This window comes from Bacillus rossius, chromosome 1, assembly GCF_032445375.1.
Source record: "Bacillus rossius redtenbacheri isolate Brsri chromosome 1, Brsri_v3, whole genome shotgun sequence".
Taxonomy (NCBI): domain Eukaryota; kingdom Metazoa; phylum Arthropoda; class Insecta; order Phasmatodea; family Bacillidae; genus Bacillus; species Bacillus rossius.
Genome location: NC_086330.1, coordinates 285,737,559 through 285,765,401, shown reverse-complemented (window position 1 = coordinate 285,765,401; position 27,843 = coordinate 285,737,559). Strand labels below are relative to the sequence as shown.

At 36.9% G+C, this 27,843-nt stretch overlaps 1 protein-coding gene across 1 annotated transcript in view; it reads right to left on the bottom strand.

Moving 5' to 3' along the window:
* Positions 1–27,843, bottom strand: part of LOC134527684 (splicing factor 3A subunit 1) — a 150,527-nt gene that overhangs the window by 37,336 nt on the left and 85,348 nt on the right. The window contains exon 10 of the mRNA XM_063360589.1: positions 15,980–16,104. Within this exon, the coding sequence (XP_063216659.1) occupies positions 15,980–16,104 (125 nt within the window). The remainder of the gene's footprint in view (positions 1–15,979; positions 16,105–27,843) is intronic.

The following is a 27,843-nucleotide window of genomic DNA, read 5'->3' as shown; positions in this document are numbered from 1 at the left end:
TCATAGGAAACTGTTTCACATTTTTGTATGTCGGCTACAGCAGCATGGATTACAGTTTCATTCTGTAGTGGAAACTTGGTCAGAATGTATTTGCAAGCAGATTCAAAATATTTTCGCACACAGGTAAAGAAAATCACCATGTTTTCTTCACTTAAACCCACATCTTTATCACTTATGTACATTCTTGTTTTTGCACCAATAACTAGGTCTTTGTTGTCTTTTTGTTGATTCCTATCCCAATATTTGACATCTAAAATACTTTTGCTACTCCGAATACCTTCAGGCTTCAGAAACGTGATAAAAAGCTCAGTGAGTAGTGACAATATCTCACTATGGAGAATGTGAATTAGCGGTTCTTCACTTTGCAGCACCGTATTAATTCTTGTAAACACTGGGGTAGTGTTTTGGAGGAACAAACAGTACAATTTTGTAACAGGCGAAGACAAAGCCTGCTTAATCCTATCAAGTCTTACATTCACATTGTGATGCGTAGGCTTGGTTGCTATTTTTTTTGCTGATTTTGGATTTTGACTGCTTGAGATGTCAATCTTGCGTTTTGATTGAGCTGGAGCTTCATCATTCTTTGACTTAGACGAAGCGTGCTTCTTAGTTGTAGACGTTGCAACATCTCGAGGTATGGAGTCTCTGTCAGGTGCATTTGGCCTCTCAAGAACGTACGAATTGGACTTGATATTGGTAACATTTGAAGTTTTTTGCCTTGCTTTGTCATTCAAAGGAACTAAAGTACTAGTAATTTCAGGTATGCACCCAGCCTCTCCTACTTCATTACCACCAGCTGAAATGCAAGCAGTATGTTTCAAATTACATTCATCACACTTTTTTTCACCAAAAACAAAACTGAGTAGTGCAGGCCACTGTTCCAAAAACCTATCAATACAATTCTTTAATGATAACCATCTAGTGCTTGTATGCTTTAGAATTTTGTGTGTGGCAGTATCGCACAGAACCTGACATTGCTGCAGCTTCTGATGACGAAGAGAACTTCGATCTAAGTAGTGGTACAAATCAACCAAAAGATCTTCAATACATACTGGCAATTCTTTTGCAGCATTCTGTGCAGCAATGTGTATTAAATGACAAGTGCAACCCTGCATGAACACATTTGGATTTTCTTTCTTTATGAAGGAAGCTGTTCCTTTATGTCTGCCAATCATTGTTGAACAATTATCTGTGCCAAATGACAAGCAGTTATTCCATGTCAAAACCCTCTTCTGTATCTCTTCATTAATCAAAATGAAGATGTTTTCTCCTGTGTTTTGAACTTTGCAAGCACAAACAGCAAGAACTTCTGAAACGATTTTTCCTAGATCGGAACTGTAGGCCGTTACGACGATGGGGTATAATGTAACCTCTTCATTGTCGTAACTCCCATCAGTAGCAATACTGAAAGCTGAATGCTTTAAGTTATCAATTATTTCGGCTTGGGACGTCTCTGCAAGTGATTTCACAATTGCAGTAGTCTTTGTTCGATTGCAAGCATAATTCTGTGCAATATTTGAATCTGGACACATTGATTTTAATAAAGGGCTGAAATGATCTGCAACAGCAAGTGGTATGTTGTGCTCGATGAGAAATGAAGTAAAAAGAACTTCGGCGTTTGTAGTGGGATCAGCAGCCTCAGTTTTAAAAAAAGACGTCAAAGTTTTATTAGCTTTTTTTACTTGCAAATTGTCCATGTGCTTTTTACTACTTACGTGACGCTGGCAATCGTTTTTACCTCCATGTTGAACACTAAAATCGCACTTGCACAAATTACAAAACACGTGGTATTCAGATACACTAGACACGGCTAGACTTGTCCACAACTGTGAATATTCTTTGCGATACTTTTATGAATTTTTTGGTTTGGAAGCCATGTTGAGTTCACACGCACGCAACATTTATATTTCCCAAATATTTAAGGTAACTTCAAATGTAAAACTTGATAACTACACATGACGCTTCCCGCACAAAGAACAACCAACAACTGGACGGATCGATGTATCGATGAATGAGTCGAAAAGCCAATCCACACGCCCGAAGCAATATACAGATCGATTGTATATAATCGATATTTTTCTCGTTCTTATATACAAAAGTATCTTGAACAAGCAAAGCGGGACGTTGTACACCATACGCGTTTAAACAACTTATCTATACACAAAACACATAATTCACAATAATATGCTAACTCGACTAGTTCCACACAATTTTAAAGTGAAAACAAAACTCTCCCTGAGCGTGGGAAAATGATGCGTCATACGATATACACAGCTATAGATGCGTACGTGCACAAGACAATGGCCCATTTTTTTTTTTATCTGAAGCTGATTATTCCGTAGCTTAAAAACGGAATCCGTACTTCCGTAGCAAGCCACAATAATTCGTATAAACTACGGACAATTCGTAGAACTTGGCACCTCTGATAATATAGTTTTTTTCACAGAGAGGTTTTTTATGACTGCAAACAAATAGCGTGACTGTTAGCATGCTGATGTTCTGTTAACTTGATTTATTTTTGTAAATATGTATGTGTTTGAATGATTTGGACATGGGTTAACGATGTAGTGTATTTTCCAGTTGTGATTACATGATGCAGTTCATGTGTTATAACCCTTGTGTCACGTTCGTGTAAGACGGGCTGACACTCCATCGCCTTGATTTAGAGGGGTCGCCACGCCTTCCCCTCCAGACTCTGTTGTTGCGCTAAGGGGTGGTAAAGGGGAAGGCAGCTCATGCGCACAGCGATAAGAGAGACGGTTCAGATTTAACTTTTCCCCCTATAGACTGTTTAGTTAATTATTTAAATTCTCAATGAACCTTTGAAACAAAACAACATGACTTAACTTTAAGACCAGGCCACGAGGTGTCCTGGTCAGCAACTAAACTGATTGAATTGCCATTGGCTTATTAGTTATTACATAATAATTTTTTTTTATATAATTGTTAATCAGCCCTGTATCAATCATTGCGAATAAAAACCCTTCTACTCAACTTGTGAATACTTTGTTCAAGCAACCACGTGTCCGCCAACTCAGACGTCAAGGCATGTGGGATGCCTAGAGAGCCCACTAGTAACAGGTGGTTATTGCAATAGCATACCCGCCGCTGAGAGCGGGTTGGTAGAGTAGATTTTTTAAAATCACATAAGGGAATCTAGCGTAGCACCCACATGGGCCATGTCACGACCCAGGGACAGAGTCTTTAGCCGGGTCCATGTGCCCAACCACATGGTGTCACCCACAGTCACGACCGACATAATTTTGACCACCCACAAATATTCCCCCTGAGAACAGTACAGTATATATTAACAACAAATTCACTGACACTGGTAAAAAAAACTATAAATTCATCCAACATTGCAGTTCTTCACAACTGTTTCAAGTTTAACGTGGAATTTTGGGTTCTTGAGTAAAAGATTTGAAAGTTAAAGCATCTCAAAATTTCCACTTTTTATAGTGAGCTTTTCTGACTTAATTAATTTTTGGACTTTGTATATAATTGCATTTTCACATTTAATTAATTCCAGAATTTTACCAAAAATTATTCTATTAAACTAATACAACTAACTACGTACTATCAAAATGATTGTTTACATTTAGATACAGAAAAAATTATATTTAAAAAATGTTTCCGTTGCAATGTTTGGAAATTCAGTGCTGCCAACTGCCGTTTCAAAATATTTCTAATATAATAAAACGAACATTGCCAAACATGCATGAAAACACCATATTTAAAAGAATTTGGTACATTGCTTTTAAACTTACTTTAATATGGGCACAGTAATTCACATTCTGTTTATGTAAAAACCACATTTACAAGTTTATATTCATGCATAATACATTAAAGTTTAAAGGGGAGGGATATCAAAAATAAACGTAATTTTTGCGTTCACACCACCAAAGTTTTGGTTCATAGCTGTATGGTTTTCCATGGTACGTAGTACAAAAAAAAATGCATGTTGTTTACAATGGTAAACAAAGCTGCTGTAACTTATAATAAATATGCATACACAGTAACTTATAGTAAATAAAATTCACACAACTCACTTTTAACTTTCATTGTTCCATACAAACATTTCTGATGGTTTGCTATAAAATGTGGTGCTGTTTCAACATAAATTCCGGGAAATTCTTTTGCATAATTCGAGAAAGTAATACATTAAAACTTCAGGCAAAATAATAGTGCAAATAAAAAAATACATTAATCACTGAAATTGGTTAATCCTGAGTAAGTAAAAATGAGGTTCTATGTATTGTATTTTGCGGTTCGTGAGGATTACCTACCTCTTTCAATTTATAATTACGAGATTGATGTGTACAAAATATAAATGACAATTTTTTATTTGTAAAGTACAGAATTGTTTGGAATTTGTAAACTCAAATTATTCTCAATTGTTTCCCATTCTCCTGTGCCGGAAATTAGGCATTTCGTCACCTTTTTTAAATTTTTTCTATAATTTTAAAATTTTTTGGGGTTTCTTATTTTTTTAATTTATCTGGTTGTTAATGGGGGTGATTTACTTTTGTTAGGCCGGTGTACGCCACGGATTTAAACTTTGTGCCAGTGGACCGAAGCCCCTTTCCCAGGGGCCCAATCTGATATTTTGCTGTCTAATGTGGACATGGTCAGCCCGGTTGAAATTTCTCTCGCCTGCAGTCACTTCCCGAGTTTGTAATTTTAATTCCCTGCATGACCAAAACTGCATAGAGCAGCTTCTGGGCTGCAAGCGGCTACTTCTCAGAGAGCTGCTGAGAGTAGTAAGTCTTGTCACGCACACGTATTCCATGGACGGTTGTTCCCATCTTCGTTGCGCCTTTTGTTTCCCCCACCCTTCCCCCCTAGTTCTGAGAAATCCAGGAGCAGTGACCTGACATGAACTTAGCCAAGAGACCTAAAGAGACCTCCGCGAAACCTAGCGGCAGAAAAAAGCAACTTCACCCATGGTGGCCAGCGAGCTGAGACTACTCTCGTGACACCTGGCGGCGAGTCAGTTCACCACCTCCGTTAGTTCCCCTTTACACCGCCAGAGCGCAGCGCCGCTACGCCTTATGGCCCTATGCTTCTTCCTCCCGACCTGAAGAAGTCGATTGTTCGTTGCCTTCGTTTCGGTCCGATAGAGAGCGTGCATGTCGTGTTTTTGTCACGCCCGCCTCGGACTCCTTCGGAAATTTTCGGCCTAGAACCGAACCTCCCCACTCCTTTGACCCGGGGCCTCACCGCCCGATTTAATTAGGAGCTTTGTCCGCCCTCGTGGACTCAGTCCTCTGATCGCGGCTACTGACCACGTCTTCTCGACGTCCTCTGCACTAGGAGGTTTTTCGCGGGAATTGTGAATTCGGGTGCAGAAGAGATGTAGTCAGTTGCTCTAAGGGATGTGATCCCATTTGTTCAGTAGTCTGTCAGTAGTAGTAATTAGTTCAAGTCATGTCTCTAATTTTTAAGTTTAAGTATTTTTTTAAATTTTTTTTCTAAATTTTCGATTTCGTTCGCGCATCCGCGTCTTCTCGGTCCGCGGCATCCTGATGTCGGCGCGAGACACCTAGTGAGCTCCGAACTCTACACCCTGTTTGGTGAGTAATCCGGCCGTTTCCCCCACATTCCCGTTGGTTGGCCTTTTGCGCCGACGGTGTAGGACTGTCTGGAAGCAAGTCTAATTCGTTTTATATTTGATTTGGGTTTCAGACAGGGTCGAAGTGCTGGAGAGACAAATTGCTCCCAGCTCGTGGTCCTGCACCTCCACTGCGGGTCACGTTAGAAGAGATGTTTCCGCGACCCGACGTTATCTTTTGAAGACCCGGGTGGTAATGTAAAATCAACATCCCCCCCCCCCCCCCACTTTCTAGCTACGAACTAAATTAATCGAATGAATAGCCTACCAGCGAACAGTGCTTTCCTCAAGAATATGTAGAATCAATAAAACTAATCATCGATGTAATAATTGGACAAATCAAATTTTGGTGTGATACTTATAAATTTTTGTTTATGTAATTATTTGTTGTTAAAGTTGAGTATGTGTTGTTATACTAATATAGGGCCGGCCCGTTCTCGAAAAACTTAAGTATATAATTAATATATTAATTGGGAAACTTATAAATGCCAAATCAAATGAAAACAGAATTCATTATTTACATTTTTAAATAAAACAGGGAACCTATAGACCAAGCTACTTGTGTAGTGTTAATTTATTTATGATATACCTTCTTCCCTTAAACGATCCACCAGCTCCCCAGTTGCTTGTGTCAGGGAGTTCCAAATTGTCTTGTTCTCCACCTCGTGCCACCTCTAGTCAATAAACTTATTTTTCTTATTATTCTTACCCAGCAACTTTCCAAGGCTCTTTTTAATTAATTTAAAATAATTTAATTTTGAGGCACGAGAGGCGTTACACTCCACAGTAGAGGTGTTCGAAGCTTTGAAAAAGTCAAAGTCGAATTGGAGCTTGCCGACTTTGGTTCGAAGTTAACACCAAGAATTTTTTTCGAAGGAATCATGAATAACTTGTCAATTATCTTGAGGCTTCATTCAACAATATAGTAACAATGATTGGCGTAAATATATCACTTTATTACAGTAAAACAGAGTTTAGAACCGTATATTTGTTACTTCATAAGCAAAAATAATTTAAATAATATCTACGGCGACGGTCGACAGTGACATCTAGTTTTAACAATTTCATGCAGGTTGGCCAACGTGACATGATTTTTAAAAAAGCACATTTGCGTCGTGCTTCGATGAAATGGTAATAAGTAATAACATAAATATTTGTTTCATCCTAAACACATAAAAATAATGCAGTTATTACTTAATGTGCATATCAAAAAAGGATATTTGGGAATTATATTTTTAAATTTTAACAATATTAAGTCTTAAGATTTCTAATAGCATCGGTTGGCCATCCTGGTAGCATCATCATGTGATTGTGCGCATCCAAATAATTATCTCAATATTAAATTACGTAAACATTACGTTCAGTTTCAGCAACAAAGAGTTTTCGGGTAGTTACAAATGATTGCAATGATGAAGTTAAAATACTGTATTTAATTATTTGTGGTCCGAAAACTATTGAAGTTAAGTGAGCCTTATGATCTTAACCAAAAATAAGGCTAAACGGAATGTAAATAAATAGTGGTGGATACATTTTTTTTTTATATTTTGTTTCCTTGCACAATAAAGATTATTCCTAATCCTTTAATATATGGTTTTTGGTGTATTAAAGTACAGATTTTGTAGCATTGCAAAATGGGTCATAAGAATATTAAGAATAAATTTGAGGTGAAGGATATTTTTTTTTTGTTGATATAGAAAACAGTTCAGATATGTTAAGAATTGTTATTAATTACTTTGGTTAAATTTCATGGAAAGCCTTAAAATACTTATTTCCTTGAGATACTTAATTATTAATTTGAGGGTTAACTCTAGTTCATAATAATTAATGTTGACATTTGATAATTAATGTCAGTAATTAAAGCAGTATATATTATAATTTTACAGGACATCATTTTTAAACAAAAGTTTTTATATGAATTTCAACTTTGTTTACTAAATTTTTAACATTGTATTTGAATTTTTTGGGTAATTTTATATTCTATTGGATATTGCTAGTGTAATATTTTGAGAATAGTCTGGAAAGTACAGAAGGAAGAGCGGACAGGCGCGACACTCTGGCGCCAGAAAGCTATTTTTCACTTTGTAAATGCGTGTTTGGGATTTACGCGTCACGTTGTACGCACAGCTGTAGCGACCGTCTGGAAGGGTCTCTGGAGGCTACCACTAGCCAGCCAATCAGGGCGAGTCCTGGCGTGGTGTGATGCGCTCGGCCGAAATTCCTTATTTGGGCATGTTGATGAATGCTGTACTGTGATTGGTCGGTTGGCCCACGGGGTTGCTTCCCTTGTCTTCACCTATACAAGGGAGGTAATCTCGTCTACCAACTCAGTTGTCGCTCGATTGTCGTCCAGTCCGGTCGCGTCGTCGGCAACTCGCACAATATTATGGAGTTGCACTAAGGGACAATTTAACGCCTAGGGGCTGGGGCCAGGCCGTAATTTTTTAAACTAAGTTCATTTTTTTTTCCGGAATAATGTATTAGAAATTTAGGCCCTAGGCGTCGGCAACGGCCCAACTTCGCGCGACTTCGGTCAGTGCGCGACCGTACCTTGAGTTACATCGCTAACCAAGGGACAGTAATAAATTCTATTTTTTTGTGAGCGACAAGACTCAACGACCATCAACAGAAAAATGTCTGGTATGGTATGTATTTGGACCTCATCCTATCAAAATTCAAAGATATCGTTAAAATTCGTATAAGAAAAGACAAAAACTGTACAAGTAACGAAGTTTTTCTAATTAAATTCATTTGTAAAATTGTGTATTGAAGCCATGTAACGATGAGAAAAAACATTTTTTTTAAAGAAATAAACAAAGATAATTTAATAAACTCTTTTATTTCCAAATAAAGCAGAACCTCAGGAACATTGTTTGTTTTGTATTGTTACGTTTCTATGTGTGGTTAGCCGGGCAAAAACAAACAACGTAACAACATGGCTGCCCAGCCGCGGGGCACGAATTTAGACACTGCCTGATGATAAAATAAACATTCGGAAAAACAGTAAAAACTTATCAAGTAAAAGCCAATCATGGCTAAATTAACTATGGTAATACCTTTTGGAACATCGGCAAAATTATAACTTGTGAACGAGTGATTCGAGAGTGGATCGTGTGATCTTCGCGTCGTACTTGTAAACATCAACAAACGAAAACGAGCGTGAGAAGCCAGCATTCACCGTTTACCAGCGCGGGACATCGTGGGAAAGGAATGCGACGAGAACTACATTTTAGAACATCGTAGAACAGCGCTTCGCAGAACATCGTGGGACACGATTCCAGCAACATAGATCATCTCGGTACTTCGCGGGACAACGAGGGATGAATCGCCGGAAACAGCAAGTCTAAATTGGACAGAAACTTACATTGTTATGGTCTAAATTTTGTATTTGTGGTTATCAGTGTTAAAGTTTTTTTTTTTAATGTGTTTTTAAAGGGTTGTTTACGTTTTTTGGTCATTTATAATTGTAAAACCAAAAGAAAAATGAGTACAGACAGTCAGGATGACCTTGCGGGTTTTCCTGAAACTTCAGGAATGTCCGATCCTAATTTGAATATTGAATTAGTGCAGGAGCAGTCGGAAAATATGGAACAGCCTGCAAATGGTAGTCCAGTAGAGGTTATGGGGGGGTCAGGTATGTCTAATCAAATGTTAGAAAAATTAATGATAATGATGGATAACATGTCACAAGGGATGCATAACATGTCACAAGGTCAGACTGAATTCAGGTATATAATGGAACAAAAATTAGATGCCACTAAACAGGAACTTACACAAGAAATTATACAAGACAAGAACTAACAAATACAGTTGAGAGCCGATTTAATGCACTTAAGAATGATCTTAATGAACAAATATCTTCCTGTGTCTGTAAAGTAAATGATTGTGAAGTGCAGATTGAGGAGGTACAGTCTAGGTTAAACACATGTGAAAAAACAGTGAATCAAGTTCAGATAAATTTAACACAAACAGGTAAAACCGTTCAGGAGCATAGTAAAAAATTTTCTGAGTTGGTACAACATGGTGAGGGTGTACAAAACAGAATTGTCGAAATTCAAGATGGTATCACAGATTCACAGTTGAAAGTGGTACAGGAAGTTAAAGGGAATTTTGAAGCTAATGTTGAAAGGACGTTTACAGAAAGTTCAAAGGAGGGTGGCCAGTTGGAGAATTTTAGGTATGATGTGGGTAGAGAATGTTTACAGGAAATCGAGAAAGGGCTGAGTAAGATTAGAGGGGATGGACAGGGTAATATTAGAAGTTCAGTTTTAACTGTAGACGAAGTAAACACTTTCGAAAAAACAGTGCCTAAATTTTTTGGGGATGATCGAGGGGCTACTCCAATACAATTTATAACCAAATGTGAGAAAGTATTTAGCTATCTTAGGGGTTCAGATGATCAACAGGTAGAATTGTTTATCACTAAATTGGATGTGGATGGTGTTGCATTGCAATGGACAATACATAAGAAGAATGAATGGAAAACATTTTTAAAAAAAAAAAAAATTATATATTTGCCAGTTGGGTATGTATTTTTTTTTTGGATAATTCAATAAAACATTATTATGAACAATCAGCTGTGCAATGTTTAAAGTATGTTTATGTTATTGTAAACAAATGTGATCAAGAATTTTATCATGTTGGACTAAAGACACTTCACTATAGTGAATATTTAGCATATTTTTTAAATGACAAATGAACATGATATTCCAATGAAATGTTTTTGTAATGTCAGTATAACCTGTTAAAGGTTATGTTTTATCTATAATCAAGTGTTAATTGTGCTTTTTAGTAAAGATTGATTGGTCACTTTAATTTAGTATGGAGAATTGAAATAATTTTATGTATGTAATTTTTCAATGTTTGAGTTATAATTTTATAAATTTGTTTTAAGGAGTTATAATAATATCAAAAGTAATGGTATGTTGTTGTTGTGTTAAAAAGATATTTCAATACTCATGGTCAGGTTAATTTGTTGCATTTGTTTACACTTTGTTGATTTGTTATAGTATCTCTTTTGTTTCAATTGACACTTGTGTACTTTTTGATTTAATTTTTTATAAATTCAATCAAAAAGTAGAGGAAAAGCTGAGTAATATTAGAGGGAATGGACAGGGTAACATTAGAAGTTGTTTCTTTGGGATGAAATATAGGAAAATTTTGTGTCAACAGTTTTGAAGTGATAGTGTTGTCAATGTTTTGTTGGTGCAGATATGAGGAATGGAGATATTGGTGAATTTGTGAGTTAAAGTGGTTATTTCATGGGATTTGAGGAGTTTATCATAAGCAGCAGAGAATTAGAGTAACAACGGTTTTTAAGGGATTTTAAAGGAAATAATTTGTTTTGAGGTTATTTGTCGTCGTCGAAGTTGAAGTTTTTGTATTTGTCGTCGTTTAAGGTGGTCATGGAGACGTAATTCCTGGAGTTGAAGTTTTTATCGTCGTTAAGGTGGTCATAGAGACGTAATTCCTGGAGTTGAAGATTTGTTGTCGTCGTCGGCTGAGGTGTAAGTTTTTGAAGATGTTGAAGTTTTTGTGTTTAAGTAAGTTGTTCAGAGTTTTTTGCTGTTATTGAGGATTCTTCGTTGACCAGGGGGTGTCTGCTTGAAGCTTGTAGAGAAACCAATTTCAAAGTTATTTGTATTTTGCACTGATGAGAGGGAGATAACCATTTGTGGAGAGTTGTTGACCCTTTGTAGTAAGAGAGATGTTTTCAAATTTTTGGCTTTTTGACAAGGAATTAACATTGCAATATTTAAGAAACAGTTTTTTGAATTTATATATAAACAAATGCTTCAATGTTTGACTTATATTGTTTGCGTTTTAAAGATTTGTAATAATATGAAAAGTCGTGGTTTGCTATTGTTGTGTCAAGATTTACATTTCTAATGTTGATGTTAATTTGTTACATTTGTTTACACTCTTGTTATGGTATGTTATTTCTTTTGTTTCAACAATTTACACTTTTGTACTTTTTGATTTAATTTTGCAAATTCAATCAAAAAGTAGGGGGGGTTATGTAGCATTGCAAAATGGGTCATAAGAATATTAAGAATAAATTTGAGGTGAAGGATATTTTTTTTTTGTTGATATAGAAAACAGTTCAGATATGTTAAGAATTGTTATTAATTACTTTGGTTAAATTTCATGGAAAGCCTTAAAATACTTATTTCCTTGAGATACTTAATTATTAATTTGAGGGTTAACTCTAGTTCATAATAATTAATGTTGACATTTGATAATTAATGTCAGTAATTAAAGCAGTATATATTATAATTTTACAGGACATCATTTTTAAACAAAAGTTTTTATATGAATTTCAACTTTGTTTACTAAATTTTTAACATTGTATTTGAATTTTTTGGGTAATTTTATATTCTATTGGATATTGCTAGTGTAATATTTTGAGAATAGTCTGGAAAGTACAGAAGGAAGAGCGGACAGGCGCGACACTCTGGCGCCAGAAAGCTATTTTTCACTTTGTAAATGCGTGTTTGGGATTTACGCGTCACGTTGTACGCACAGCTGTAGCGACCGTCTGGAAGGGTCTCTGGAGGCTACCACTAGCCAGCCAATCAGGGCGAGTCCTGGCGTGGTGTGATGCGCTCGGCCGAAATTCCTTATTTGGGCATGTTGATGAATGCTGTACTGTGATTGGTCGGTTGGCCCACGGGGTTGCTTCCCTTGTCTTCACCTATACAAGGGAGGTAATCTCGTCTACCAACTCAGTTGTCGCTCGATTGTCGTCCAGTCCGGTCGCGTCGTCGGCAACTCGCACAATATTATGGAGTTGCACTAAGGGACAATTTAACGCCTAGGGGCTGGGGCCAGGCCGTAATTTTTTAAACTAAGTTCATTTTTTTTTCCGGAATAATGTATTAGAAATTTAGGCCCTAGGCGTCGGCAACGGCCCAACTTCGCGCGACTTCGGTCAGTGCGCGACCGTACCTTGAGTTACATCGCTAACCAAGGGACAGTAATAAATTCTATTTTTTTGTGAGCGACAAGACTCAACGACCATCAACAGAAAAATGTCTGGTATGGTATGTATTTGGACCTCATCCTATCAAAATTCAAAGATATCGTTAAAATTCGTATAAGAAAAGACAAAAACTGTACAAGTAACGAAGTTTTTCTAATTAAATTCATTTGTAAAATTGTGTATTGAAGCCATGTAACGATGAGAAAAAACATTTTTTTTAAAGAAATAAACAAAGATAATTTAATAAACTCTTTTATTTCCAAATAAAGCAGAACCTCAGGAACATTGTTTGTTTTGTATTGTTACGTTTCTATGTGTGGTTAGCCGGGCAAAAACAAACAACGTAACAATTTCTGTCGCAAATGTTGAAAAATGTTGAAATTGGTAAGTAAACTATGTCAACAAAATTTCTGTTTATGCCAATTCCAACATTCCAACACAATATTTGGCTTTTAGCATTTGTTTTAACATCGAAACTACGGAATGGCAGAAGGTTTTTTTTTTACCGTACGCACATAGTACACAAGACACTGCGTTAATAGTGTTTTTATACGCTAGGTTAACATACGTTCTGGAGCATACTGATTTTGTTAACATGAAAAACTAAACATAATGGACGTGATATCGGTGCACGCAAGCGTGATCATGATGAAGACAATCCTATCGCCAGTACAAGCAAACAGTCTCCAAGTATGCCGGCGAATGTAATTCGTATATTTGTTCTTTGACAGGAGTGATGATAAAAAAACTTGTATCTGCAAAACTTGCAGAAAGGTTCTGAAAACACCCTCATGTAAGTTACGTTTATTATTCAAAATACGGTAATTGAATATTGTACTAAAATGTTCTTTATTATTAGCTACTTAACTTTTGACTTTAATCACAATGTTTTAGAAATTATCATTTTTTTCCTTCCCTTTTTTTAATCAGTTTGTAAAACTGATATTAAAACTATTCTTTAATGTTTTACTTTGTTAAAAGTAAAATCAATAAGAATTTTTTGATGTCAAGTATTACCCCAGAAGAAGGCATGATTTAATCACTTAAAATTGCTACAGCAAAAAATAAAAATACTTTTTTTAAACAAATAAAACCTGCATTTTGTTTCTTTTGATTCAGCCACAACAACACTACTGGGATATCTAAAAACCCATCCAAGCAAGTGGAGGGATTATATTGATGTCAAAGAAAAACACACACTTTGTCAGAAAGTCATAAAATCTCATACTCATCAACAGTCTCTGCAAGAAGTATTTGCCAAAAAGGCAAAGATGACCTCAACTGATCCTAGAGCTCAGAGTATAACTAAGAGCATTGCCATAATGCTAGTAGATAATTTGCTTCCACACAGTTTTGTTGAATCACAAGGGTTTAAAGATTTTATGTCAAACCGACATGTTGCTCCTCTCTATCAGGTTCCCAGTCGAACAACTTTTTCCACACATTACATTCCACAACTTTACGACGAGTGTAGTTCTAAAATGAAGTCCATTATTGCTGATGATCTGCCATTACTTCAGTCCTTGAGCTTAACTACTGATGGATGGCCATAAAGCTACAGATAGTTACGTCAGTGTAACCTGCCACTATCTCACCAGCAATTTTTCATACAAATCTCTGACACTGGATCTTATTCTAATGAATGAATCTCACACATCTCAGAATCTCAGTGATGTCCTAGCAAAAACAGTTGAAGATTAGGCTATTCCTATAGTGGACTCCACAATACCAATTTACTGTGTACTTATAACGGGCCAAATTTCACTGCAGGTGCTTCCAAGCTTTTTATTGGACGCAATTGTTTTGTGCATACACTGCAGCTAGATATAAATGCAGCAAAAAAAAATGTCCAAGTGTAACTTCATTGCTGAGCAAGTGCAAAGTATTGTAGGACATTACAGAAGGAGCAGCTCTGCACGTAAACATCTGCACACACTTCAAAAGAAACTGAACATGCAGCAACTTGAAGTCATTCAGTACGTAGACACTAGGTGGTCTAGCGAATACTCAATGTTAGTGCGGATAGTGAAAATGCAAGATGCTGTCAATGCTGAGCTTGCTAGCTCACTAAATAACAGTGAAATCAGCTCGCTCAATGCAAATGAGTGGAGGCACGTTCATGGACTAGTTGAAATTCTTCATCCACTCAAAGAAGTTACTGAAGAGATGAGTGGTGACAAATATCCAACTTGATCAATGGTTATTCCTGTACTGCACCGCATTCAGAATCATTTGCAACAAATTATTGGAAAGGAAAAACGAATTGAGGGTACTATTTTTGCCAAAACATTAATGCAAACTATTATGGAGAAGTTCCCGATTTACTCTGAAGATCGTGTTTATGAGGTAGCAACAATAATTGATCCTCGTTTTCGCCACACTGTCAGCTGAAATCAAGAAATTGCAAATTGAATGCGTGCCTGCCTCAGTGTGAACCTGAACCACAGTGCAGAAGTGGTGACACATAACGCTTTTGGAATGCACTCGATAGTGTACCAAATGAAACAACAGCTACTGAGGATTCAGAAATACAACTGTATTTAAATGAACCAAGACTGAACAGAAAAAAAAATCCCTACGACTGGTGGATAACGATAGGACACAGTAGATATCCAAAACTTTCTCAAGTAGCTCAAAAATATTTGCCGATTCCTGCAATGCAAGTCAACAGTGAACGTATCTTTTCTGCTGCTGGAAATATCATCACAGAAAAACGTCAGCGTCTTTTGCCAGAGCATGCACGAGAAATGGTTTTCCTGCATTCAAATTCTAACATTTTCTTCTCCAGTCAGGATAAACTGTAAATAATCATCATGTTGCAGTTAGTAATGTCAAACTCTTGTGTTCAATTTCTTGTAAATAGTATAAACTTTTGAATTAAAATAATCCAGTTCATACATTAGAGATGTTTGTTTAAAAACATTTTTTTTTGTCTTTAAAATAAATAAACAAATATCAATACTGTGAAAAAACTTCAATTATTCTGTAGAAAAGTTACGACTTCGACTTCGAACTTCGGAAGTTTGAAGATTTAGAATTCGACTTCGACTTTGACCATAAAAAAATACTTTGAACACCCCTACTCCACAGGAATTATTTTCTCACCCAAAACTCTGCTGAATCAAAATTCCTCATCCCACCCAGCTTGAATTATATAAATTTGCTCTTGAACATTTCAGTTGGCAGCAATAGTTTCCCACAGCACAACTTACAACCATGATGGCCGAATAACGGACGCCCCAGAGCTGCCAACCTTGTCAGGCAGACAGTATGATAACATGGTGCTTCTAGCTAGCAGCACAAAAAAAATTGAAGAAACACACCTATCTAACACTACGGATAAAAAGAGATCAGCATACACTATTTGAATGTGTAAACACTGCTGTTACCTTCTCATCTTTCTTCTTGTCTTCTTCCCCGATCTTCTTACCGATAGCCGTCTCCTCGTCGCCCACACCGAAGATGTCGGTACGGCGCTCTGCCAACTGCTTCAAACTCATCTCAATGGCAGACCCTGCAAGACAAGTAAAACAGTTGTTTCTTCTCGACATACAATGCATACACTGCAACATCAACATTATATCAAGTTTAATTTGTAATAGAAAAGCTTTTTAAAATATTTTTTTAAAGTAAAATAAAAATGTAAATGCAACAATATTTTGTAACAATTGTACTAAAGAAAGCTCTTATTATATCCCCTAATACTGTATCGAGTTAACCGTTTTGGAAACATAAGTCACTAAAGATCAAAAACAAGTCCTCTTGTAGAGGACACTGCATTGTACATGATTAGCTTTCAAAACATTTCTATAAGTCTTTACGTCTGACCAAAATATGTATGGAAAAACTGGAAGCAGTTACAAAACCTGTTAAGTCCAGGATAGAAACAGTTCTAAAATTAATTGTGTCCACCATAGGTTCCAGCAGAAAAACTTGTCATTCCAATATTTTGCACTGTTGTTCTCGCATGTTCCAAACACCTAAATTACTGGTTTGTTTGGCTTCTAAATGAGCGCCGCAACAACAGATTTATTACTAATAAATCTAATGCCCGAAAAACCTAGTTTACCCAAGATCCCTGATCAAACAGCATACTATGAGACAGAGTTAAACCTGTGTAATTATATAGTTTGTGAAGGTTTAACCATTGAGCCACAAACTGCAGAGAACACATTCTGAGTAGAATGAATTTGCTAAAAGGTCTTGTCAATTTTCTTCAGCTGTGTACCACCAAAACAAAAACAAAAAATTTCCACTCCACAGAACTAATATGTGATGGATGTGGAGGACAATATATGAACTCTATTATGGTTGAAATGATCTGCAATTGGCTTGCAAACAATACTCCCTCTCATGTGGAAAACATTTTGATGGTATTTGTCGTTGCATGGCACTCTTATAGCCCACCTGACCGTATCTTTGATAGGATAGAAAAATAAATTGAAAGAGAAAAGTATAATCATAAATCAAGAAGAATAAGTGAAAATATTTCAAGATGAAGTAACAGTTTTTGAACTTGGCAGTGATGTACATTTTTATGACTGGAAAGAAGCTGTACAAACACTGCAAAGAAACCATGAAAAATTATCTTGATTACAAAGACACCAAAAAGCATCAAAGCCAAAGGTGAAACAGTATTCAATGTTTCAAAAACTATATGTAGAAAGGGGAAGCTGTGGACAGCTCAATCCCTGAAGTTATCGTAAAAGGTGCAGTTTTGAAGCCGAAAAAGTTTAGACACAAACTCACTACTTCTGAAGCATTTTGATGTTCAAGAAACTTTGATTTCCTTGTTGAGCAGGAATAGACAGAAGAAGAAGCTAGAGAAATTCCAGAAAAAAAAACATTTTTTTAAGTGTTCCTGATGTTTTAAAATGGAAGTGAGAAATGTTTTTACAATGCTAATTTATTAGAATTTGTTATTCCTCATTTTAAAAAAAAATATATTGTTCCATGCTGTACTGCTATGTGAAAATAAAACTTTACATCTCCAAGTTATTATCAAAAAAATAAATTCTAGCAATCTTTCATTTGTGTGAATGTCTTGAATCAAAGCAAAAAAAAAAAAATTACATAAGTAACAATGTTTACAATCTCTGGCTTAATTAAAAACAATGATAGAGGTTTCCAATGTTTCTGAAAAATTTTGTTCAGTGGACAAAGCGAGTTTTGGAAATATGGAGACTCATTTACCAGAATGACCCGTACACAAAAAACATTGAGCAAAGCTTATTTTAAAGTTTAGAGGAGGAGTGTGGTGTGTGCGTGTGTGTGTACGCCCGTGCGTGTGTGTTTCTGTGAAAAAACGTTGCAATAATTACTTATTGGTTGAGGTAAAAAATAAAACTATTAAAAAAGCTCAGTAAATGGGAAATTGAGCTGAAGGAAGAAAAACATTGCCGTGGAAAGTCGTATATGTGACTGAAGGGAAAAAAAATTGTTTATTGTTTCTGAGTGATGGTGTATTGTAGGCCGGTGTGATAACAGTTTTTTTAGTTCGAATCTAATACGAATATGAATATTAAATTTGAATAGTAAAAATTAGAATCCCATAATTTTTTTCAGGTAAAAAAAAATTGAAAGAAAAAGTAAATGTGTAGTGTACTGGCTTCTGGGAAAAAAAGATAAATAGTAGTGATGGTTCGAATCCCATTTTTCTCGCATCCGAATCTCGAATCCGAATCCAAAACAGTACCTCGAATCCACCCCTCGAATCCGAATCCAGTTCTCAAGGGTTAATTATAAAATAATTTATAAGTTAAGAGAAAAAATTAAACATTATGCCGAATTATTTAACCGTTTAAATTTTTATTTAAAAAAACAAGGATTTGACACGGTCTGGATCAGGACGATTCCGTTTTTGGTCACATATGTTTCCTGCAGTGCTGAACAAATGTTCAGAGAACACTGTCGCAGGTGGTGAACACAAATATTTTTTGGACAGTTTATGTAGCCTGGGTGAACACGCAGACTGAGTTTTCCAGTATTCGAGAATGTTTATTTCTGGGTTAACTGTAGGATCACGTAAGAATCTGGTCACTTCATCAATTGCTGTAGAATCCAACTTGGTGGATTTAAGGCATTCAGGCATTATCTGTGAGTACAGTGATTAAAGTATCCACGGAAATCAGAAAACGAAATTCAACATCCGACGGAACAATATTTTGTAGTTACCAACTTGACATTTGTTTAAAGTCCCAAATGAAGGTAAACACATTCCTGAAATAATATTTAATGGAAACTAAAAGGTGCCATATTGGCTTCAATGGTTTTAGGCCATAAGAAATATTGTTGTGCGTCTTTTAAAATTAAGCCTCACTAAAGCATAATGATTAATATGCCCGAAGTTAAAAGTGACGGGGTGTTTTCTCTAGTTTACCCATTAAAATTTTTTATATTAATATTAGTTATTGTTTATGTTGCTCAAAATGATTGGCTAACAAATTCATTGGTTGGCCATCATGGAATTCTCAGATAATACATATTTTAACGTTGATAGTCTACACAAACCAAACTTGGTCCTAAAAAAATTCATAAATAGAATGTATCAGAATATTTAAAATTGAATTGTGATTAAAATAATAATTGTATAATGTATTAATTTTTGTCATTCATTATTTCATTGTTATTACTACATGTGCGACCGTAACTTGTGATGAAAGTCGGCATTATTGTTGTATTACTAAGTAACAGATTTCTCGGTAAAGTTATTTTAAAAAAAAACAAGATTCATATTTAGTCTAGATCCTAAATGTGCTTTATTTTATTTTTTAGCATATTCTGAGAATACATATGTGATTTATGCCTTATTTAATGCCAATGTAGCGACAATGCATTCATGTTCATGAACACAAAGTAAGTTTCCCAAATCAGTAAGTACATGCTTCATAATTTTTTTTTCATCTAACGAATTAAAAGTACAAAACAGTAGAACCTCGTTAATCCGTGATGCGCTAATTCGGGAATCGGATAATCCGGGACGATTTAAAAGAGAAGAAAAAAAAAGAGAAGTAAAAATTGTCAGCGCTTAAAATAATGTCATGCGGGCCGGCGGCCGGCAAACACTACAAGCCATCACGTGGGCCGCCAAACTCTGCAACGCTGTTTGTACCGACCCTTTGTGTCGCCCCCCTTTCAGCTGTCACATTTGTCACTCTTTAAACTTGAGGGGGATGTCCTGACGTCTGCTTCCCGTCTCCCTTTGTTTGTTTCCACCCGCCAACTCACGGCAGGCCCCTGGCGAGTGACGTGTCTGGCTGGCATTCGGCTGTAAGATGATGAGGGGGGGGGGGGGGGGTTGCAAGGTCAGCACGATCTTATCTTTCTCTCTTCGGCTGTTGTAAATGACCGTGAACTAATGGCTAGGCATTTTTAAGCCGAGACACTAATTCGAAGACGGCCGGCCCTTACCGTGAACGGCCTTAACCCAGCTGCACGGCGGTGTCTGAGAAGCTTGACAAGACCTTCCGGGCTTTTAATCGCTAGTCCGTGAAATTCGGTAATCCGTGATTATCTCGGTCCTGACCATCACGTATTAACGAGGTTCTACTGCACCTCAATAGGATGTGTTCCAAGGAAAACGTAAACAGGCCAAGTAAATTGTAAGCATTTAAGTTTTTAAAGTACTACATTTACATCAATATTTTTCCTCGAATCCCGAATCTTTTCCCTCGAATTTCGAATCTTTCGAATACTAGAGATTCGGTGGGATTCGAGGATTCGAGGATTCGACCGGCCCATCCCTAATAAATAGTAATACTAAAGTGAAAGGTTGGTTAGGTTAAGTCCGCTACAATTACTACAGGTAAAATTTTGTTGGAATATATAATTTTTAAAGGAAAATATAAATTACTAGCTAATGCCCGGCATGCGTTGCAATACCTCATTTAATTGTTTTTTTGTAATTAGTTTCAAGTAGGTACACATACACAAAGCATCTCTATATATCTCCCTACATTGATCTAACTCTCCCTGTACATGTCTCTCCATATCTCTAACAATACCTCTATAGCTATATATCTCTTCATAGCACTCTCTCTCTCTATCCTCTATCTCTTCCCCTATATCTCTCCATCTTTCCCTTTATATCTATCCTCTATATCTCTCCATCTCTACCTCTATATGTCTTTCTATCTCTCTATTTCTCCATTTCACTATATGTCACTCTATCATTCTATATTTCTCTACATCTTTATCTCTCACTCGACTCCCATGATACCATTAGTATTTAGACCATAGAAAAGAGGAATTACCATAAAATACTTACTGGTAATTATACAATATTACCGTGTTTTATCGCTTAATGGTCGCACGCGCGTAATCGTCGCAACCATATTTTAGGCTGTCAAAATTGGGATAAAATAAACTTCTCTCGTAAACGTCGCATGATGTTTTTCGTCCCGCTAGTAGATGCTTTGTGTAGGCGCTTTGTGTAGGTATCTTTTCCGTATAAAACAACGTATTTTAAAGTAGAAATCTAATATTTATTCTGTCATTACCACTTACTTAATAAATTAACGGAAAAATACGAAGTTGTTTGACATGTAAACATTTTTATAAAGACGTTTTTAAACGTTATTTCCTTTATCTGATCGTCTGCTTCACCGTGGTGTAGGTATAATCTTAAATTTATTTCAGTCATTACCACTTATTTATTTAATTAACAGAAAGACAAAGTTGTCTGACGTGTAAATTTTCTTTTAAAGATGTTTTTAAACTGTATTTCCTTTATCTGATTGCGTTACCGCGGCGTAAGGCCGGGTTTATAGAAAATGCAAGAACGCAGAAATGCAAGAACGCAGGACGCGACAACCGCAAGAAATAAATTCACAGTCGTTTATAAAAAATGCAAGGACGTCGGCCATCGCCAACGTCAAAAAATAAAATTTCAAGAATAAGTCATGATTATTTTTAAAATTTTTGTTGTAATTATCGTACAGGCAGGGAAAATTTTGGATAAGCTGAACAAGAAATTCATCAGCTTCCTCCATTGCGCTGTATTCAGTAGAAGAATGCCAGCGCAAAACATAAATAAACACAAGCGTGACGATTACATTCGCAGAGCCTTCTATATGCATTACATGACAGTTTCAGTTTTTCACATACTAAAGCAACCAGTATATAAGGCCGAAACGCAAGGAGAAAACGCAAGAAGTAGAAAGTTGAACAACTTCTGTGTTGCGTTCTTGCGTGTCTTGCGTTTTTTATAAACGTGCGGGTAGAAGAGTTAAGGTTGGACTTTTACCGTAGTTGCGTTTCTTGCGTTTTTGCGTTCTTGCGTTTTCTATAAACCCGGCCTAACGCTTACAAAAATGTAGCCAACGCATCATTCATGTTTGGTTATGTTGCTTCCCGTATAGAGCGCGCGCACGTAGTCGAATATCGATATCTCGCAGATTGGATGCAACGCGCGCTATCTGTCAGGCGCCGAGTTAACTACACTTGATAGCCCGCATTCTTTTGTGGCAAGTGTGTACTACGACACGTTAGTTCACATCAGATTCAAGTGGTTTGCGTTCGCGCTACAGTTTTGGTTTTTCTATTTAAAGTTGAAGAAAGGTTTTTGTTTAAGGAATTATTAATATAGATTGTTTGGCTTGCTCTTGTATACTCCACCTTTTTTTAAATAAACGTACTTTCCATGAACGGGTTTTGTTTTTATGAATAACTTTACCTAACAAATTTTTTTTTCTGCATAATGGTCGCACCCCTACTTTTCAAACTTGATTTTAGAATAAAATGTGCGACGATTATACGAGAACACACGGTACTCATGTGTCATATTAAATTGCCATGTATACGCAGAAGGCATCAACAATGAAAAATCCTGTTGCCATGCATAGGAATAAAGCATCATTAATAAAATGAAGAAATTTCATCAAAAATAATACACTTCTGCTTTCAGGGTTGGTTTTATCAATATCTTACCTACACAGTGACATTCCCCTAGTTTCGAAGATCAAGTGTACAAAGTTTCAACTCAATCAGATGAAAGATGCGTGAGTACATAGAACACGAACAAACAACCAAACATTCATTGACTTTTATATATTAGATTAGACTATTTTTTAGAGCTGGGCGAACCTCAGTTCTCTGGTTTTGAACCGAACCGAATCGAACCATAGCAAAAAAATTTCAAACCGAGCCGAACCGAACCTCATATAGAAATAATTGTTTTGAATTAAAATGAACCGATGACCAGCATTTTGGTCTTTAACTGAATGGTGAGAAAGAAAGGTTCTCCAGCCATATGTAAAATTAAAACATTATATAGCTTAGAGCTTTATTAAAACATTGCAAAACATTTTATAAGTAAAGTTTATGCAATAAATAATGAAGGAAAGAAAACAGTTTAGAGAAAATCATTTTGCATTTAATTTCTTTATATACATACATACACACACATACACATACACAATCACACACATACATATACACACACATACACACACACATACACACACATATACACACACATATATACACACACACATATACAGGGCTAGATTTTAAGGAATATTTTAACCTGCCCAATGGACAGGTGTAATCGAAAATTTACCTGTCCGCCATCCAATTTGCCTGTCCGCTGTTTTACCCAAATAAAAAAAATTTCAAAGTCGCTGAAAAAGTGAGAAAAAAGGATTTTTGCTATATTTTGCACATATTTTTATCACACACTTAACATCCTTATTTAATCATCATTTTCAGACGAGTCTCTGTCTGAGTCACTGCACGAATTACTTTGCTGATTCTGTCTTGAACATTTTTGATAAGGAGGCTGAAAGGGTCGACGTTTCCTCTTGTGCCGTTTCAGTGCCACTTTCAGGCACAAATTTACGAATTTAAATTTAATTTTTAATTTTTAAAGAAGGAAACCAAATAATAAATTTGTATTTTTTATTTTATTAAATTTTGTTTCCATTACAGTAACCTCCGACGTAATCTTGTGCTACCCAGTGCACCTGTGCTTGTTCGCAGGCTTCAATTAGATACTGTTTGCTGACGATTTGTGATCGCAGCATCTCGGCCGCGGTTCGCGTCACGTTTTCTCCATGTAACAAAATTACTTTCGTGCTAGTGAACGCTACCCCAACCCCACTGCTAGCAACTTTCATTTCTCGGAGGCAAGCATACGTAAGGGTTTTGCCAGCACGCCTCTGGACCAAGTTACAGCCAGCGGCGAAGCCTCGGGACGGTCCACATGACGCCTTTCCCAGGCGATTTAGCAAATTTAAACCCCCCTCCCCTCATCCTCCCACCGGTGACTTCACGGGAACTCCAACCCGGAGCATCGACCCCCAGTGAATCCAGGCGGGGACATTGTCTCCCCAAGGACATTCCCACTTGTCAAACAGAGCCCTCAGCGAAGTCTAGCGGCGGGAAAAATCCCTAACCTTGCTCTGAGCGCTGGTCGCAAGCGCGCCCACTGCACTCTAGCGGATGTTTCTGTGACCCTCCAGACAGGTTCTCGTCTTGGCCACCAGAGTGCACTACTCATCCCTCCCATAAGAGACAGCTTGTCACAATCGACCTTGGCAGCAGTCGCAGTGCGATTGCGATCTTAGTTTGCCTGCGACTCACGTGAGAGCGCGGCGAGCGTTTTGCAGCCTCCTTCGCCCCTTCGGGCGTTCCCAGACACCTTCGGGCAATCACCACCCCCCCTTCTTTGGCTGGGGGCAGTTACTTCCTTTAATTAGGCGCCCCGACGCCATTTTTTGAAGATTCGGCGGGCAGCATCTGGTCTGTGCGGACCACGCGTCGCGATCCGCGAGAGTTAATCTCCGTTGTTCGTCTCAGACTCGACACTACGTCATGTAGTCGCCAACGTCAAGGCATAGAGGCCTCAATTTTCTAATTTTTAAATTTTGCTGCCCGCAATAGTATTTTTTTTGTTAATCTAAATTATTTCATTTTCTCTAATCATGATTACCGAGAACTTCCGTGCCGCGAGCTGCATTCCCTGCTCCTGGAGGCAGCCGACATGAACTTCACCCCGCTGTTTTGGGTAAGTGGTCGTCATCCCTACCACCCCCCCCCCCTTTTTTTTTGCCTTTCACTGGGCATAGTCTTGCCCAGACTTAGCCGCCTGTTAACCAGTCTAAGTAATTTGGGACTTTGGTTGCAGGCGGGGTTCAAAATCAGCCTCGAGGTTTAACTCCAAGTTGAAGTCCAAAATGAGCTCCAAAATTAGCTCCAAGTTCAGCTTCGAAGTTTATCTCCAAAATTAGCTGCAAGCTCCACTCCAAGTTTAACTCCGAGTTTATCTCCAAGTTTCTACTCAAAATGATTTCTTCTGGACTTTAATCTGCCGAAACCTCCGGTGCCAGGACACAGGATATAATTAAATTTCAATGTAATTGTTTCTTTCTTTTGAGCCTGCAAGCTAACTTAAAACCAGTATTAAGTTCAAGATGTGTTATGGTGTTACTTTTATATGTATTTTGTTGCCCCGGGGCTCCCTCCATTTTGTAATCAATATGTTTTAATACCAATGTAATTAAAAGATTAAAACAAAAGTAAATTATTTTAGTAAAAAGGGCACTTATATAAATCAAACCACCAGTCTTGTTATTTCATTATTATTCATCCCCGATCCACATAGCCTACTAGAGTTGCTAGGAGATTATAAATAAAATTCTTTTATACGATGTCTGGGCACCTCTGTGATTATTGTTGTTATTGTTTTGTTTTCTGGGCTGACGCTTCCAAGGCCTTAAATTTAATTATTCACTTTTGAGTGTTTACCTGCAGCCCAGCGTTCGTTATACTCTGAACATTATGATACCAGAGATTTATTGCTGGTGCTGGATCAAACTCACTTTCAGAAGGTGACTGTATTTGAACACGCATGAGGGCAGACAGTGTATTATCATTTAGACAGTTTCGCCAGTCTGTCTTTATAGACTTCAGTCTTTACAGACTTGAGCAGCCCGTAACAAAAACTGGTCCAGATGATTTTGAATGCGTTTCGCAGACTTTGCAAAACATTTGTTTTGTTTCTGTGTCGTAACGAAGCCAAAGAAACTCGGAACACCTAGACGTTAAAAAGGTACGGGACCTGGCGATTTTGTCATATTTAACATTATATTCTGACTTGTCCTCGTCCATTTTTCTTTTCTTTTCTGGTGGTTTTGAAGCACCAGTAATGAATTTCCACATTGTGTAACGCAGTTAATTAAATACTTAAACAATCGCAGTGATAAGATAAACTGTAAAAGATTACTATGTCCTCTGTAAACAAGTAATGTTTATTTTTTGATGCAACAGTTGACAGGCGAATTTTCAAGCAGTTGCAGTCACTGCGGCCACTGTCAGCTGCATCTGGAGTACGCCGTGAAATGTTAACCACGCGAAAACGCTTTTATGTTAACAAACTATGTTAAAGTAGAGCAAGGAATTAGTAAAGTCACGATTTATAAAGATAATAAATTTAAAAAAATTATATTTTGAAAGTATACAACGGTAAATTACGTAATTGTTGGCTGCACTGCAACGAAATTAATATTAAAACATGGCAACAAAAACAAACATCATCTGTGTGAGACGTTTTGCATCTCTAGCATACGAATACGACTATGTTACGTGAATCATTACGTGAACGTAAAATTTTAAGAATTATGATTCAGAAGATTTCAGTACATAACCTACTTTTTTTTCCCCGCGGTATACAATAGCCAGAGTCGTCCGTCACAAATGAGCAGCCATTATTGTTTATTTAAAGATATTTTCAAAGACGTTTTATTTGCGGTCGTGCATAAATGTTATTAATCACCTCTGCTGCATTAGTGCGTGCAAACAACCTCGGCGTCACAAGTTGCACCTGTCCACCGGACAGTTGCCTTTTTTATTTTTCCTGTCCGGACGAGATTTTGCCTGTCCCGGGCAGGCGGACAGGCGCTAAAATCGAGCCCTGCACATATACACACACACATACACACACACACCAACTTTTAATTCATGAAGAAGTTCCATCAAAATTTTAAAAAGACCATCATCCTTTTTCAGTGTACACTAACCTTCATTTAAAAATATACAATATTATAAAGATGACGAACATTCAGCTTAAGGCCACATAACATATTTTTGTGGTAGACATAACCTAACATTTTTAATAAGTAAAACTTTTTTAATAGGAGATTAAAAAAAAGTCCAATGTGAATTAAGTTACCTATCTACATTACAAAATTTAAGCGGTGAGATAGTGAAAGTTCAGTGTACAAAACAGGGCCACATTATAATCTAAATTCAACATTGCTGGAACATTGTCACATTTTATACAATAGGCCTGCTTATAAATTGTCATGAAGAAAAACAAGTCTTTCTACGTGCGGGGAACTAAGCGAGCCTCGTCTAGATGTAACACTATTACCAGCTTTTGTAAAAAGTCTCTCGCTGCTAGCAGATGTTGCAGGAATATCGGGAAAAAACCCGCTGACTGCAGTTGCTGTTTTCTTGGAAGAATGCTGCTCGTCAGAAGAAACTTTAGACATTTTTTGGGGTGGTTCTGGGTCATCTGGGTCGTCATTATCTTTTCTCCATTTGGAAAACTTAAACGATGTAAGCCTGCTCATCGCAAATCACCTCAAGAACAATAATATTGCAAACGTAATGTAAGAAGTGTGGTTATAGAAATTTGCGTAGGAAAAAAGAAAACACGAGAATTAATGATGGCTGCCGCGACTACGCTAGTCAACTTACTACCGTACTGTAAAATTTTCTGGGCCAGTACTTTTAATACACAAGATTAAATTAATATTTTCAGTACCCGACTGTTATAACCAAAAAGGCCAAAGAAAATAAAAACATCCCAGTAATTTAAAATACGTAATTTACGTAATAATTTCCTACCACATTTATCTTGCGTTAACTTGATCACGTCATTTTTGCCCAAATACGAGAGTTCTCGTACATGCGCTTTAGTTTAACGAATGGGGTACGCAATCTTTGGTGATTATACAACACTTCTCGTACACGCACTATAGTTAAAGGTGTAATATACAAGACCTTTGGCATTTGTATGATAGTTTGTATTACGTAGTACGAGAAATGCATACAAAATTCTCCACAGTAAACAAAAAAGAAGCGCGCCTATATGAAAAAATGCTATGCGAGTAGTACGACGATTAATAAGAATTTTTTTTTATTTTGTCTGCGCTTGAAACTGTTGATGCGACGATTATGCGATAAAAATCGGAATATTACAAGTAATGGAATTTTGTTCTGCTGTTTTGTGGATGGTCTCAAATGGGGGTTA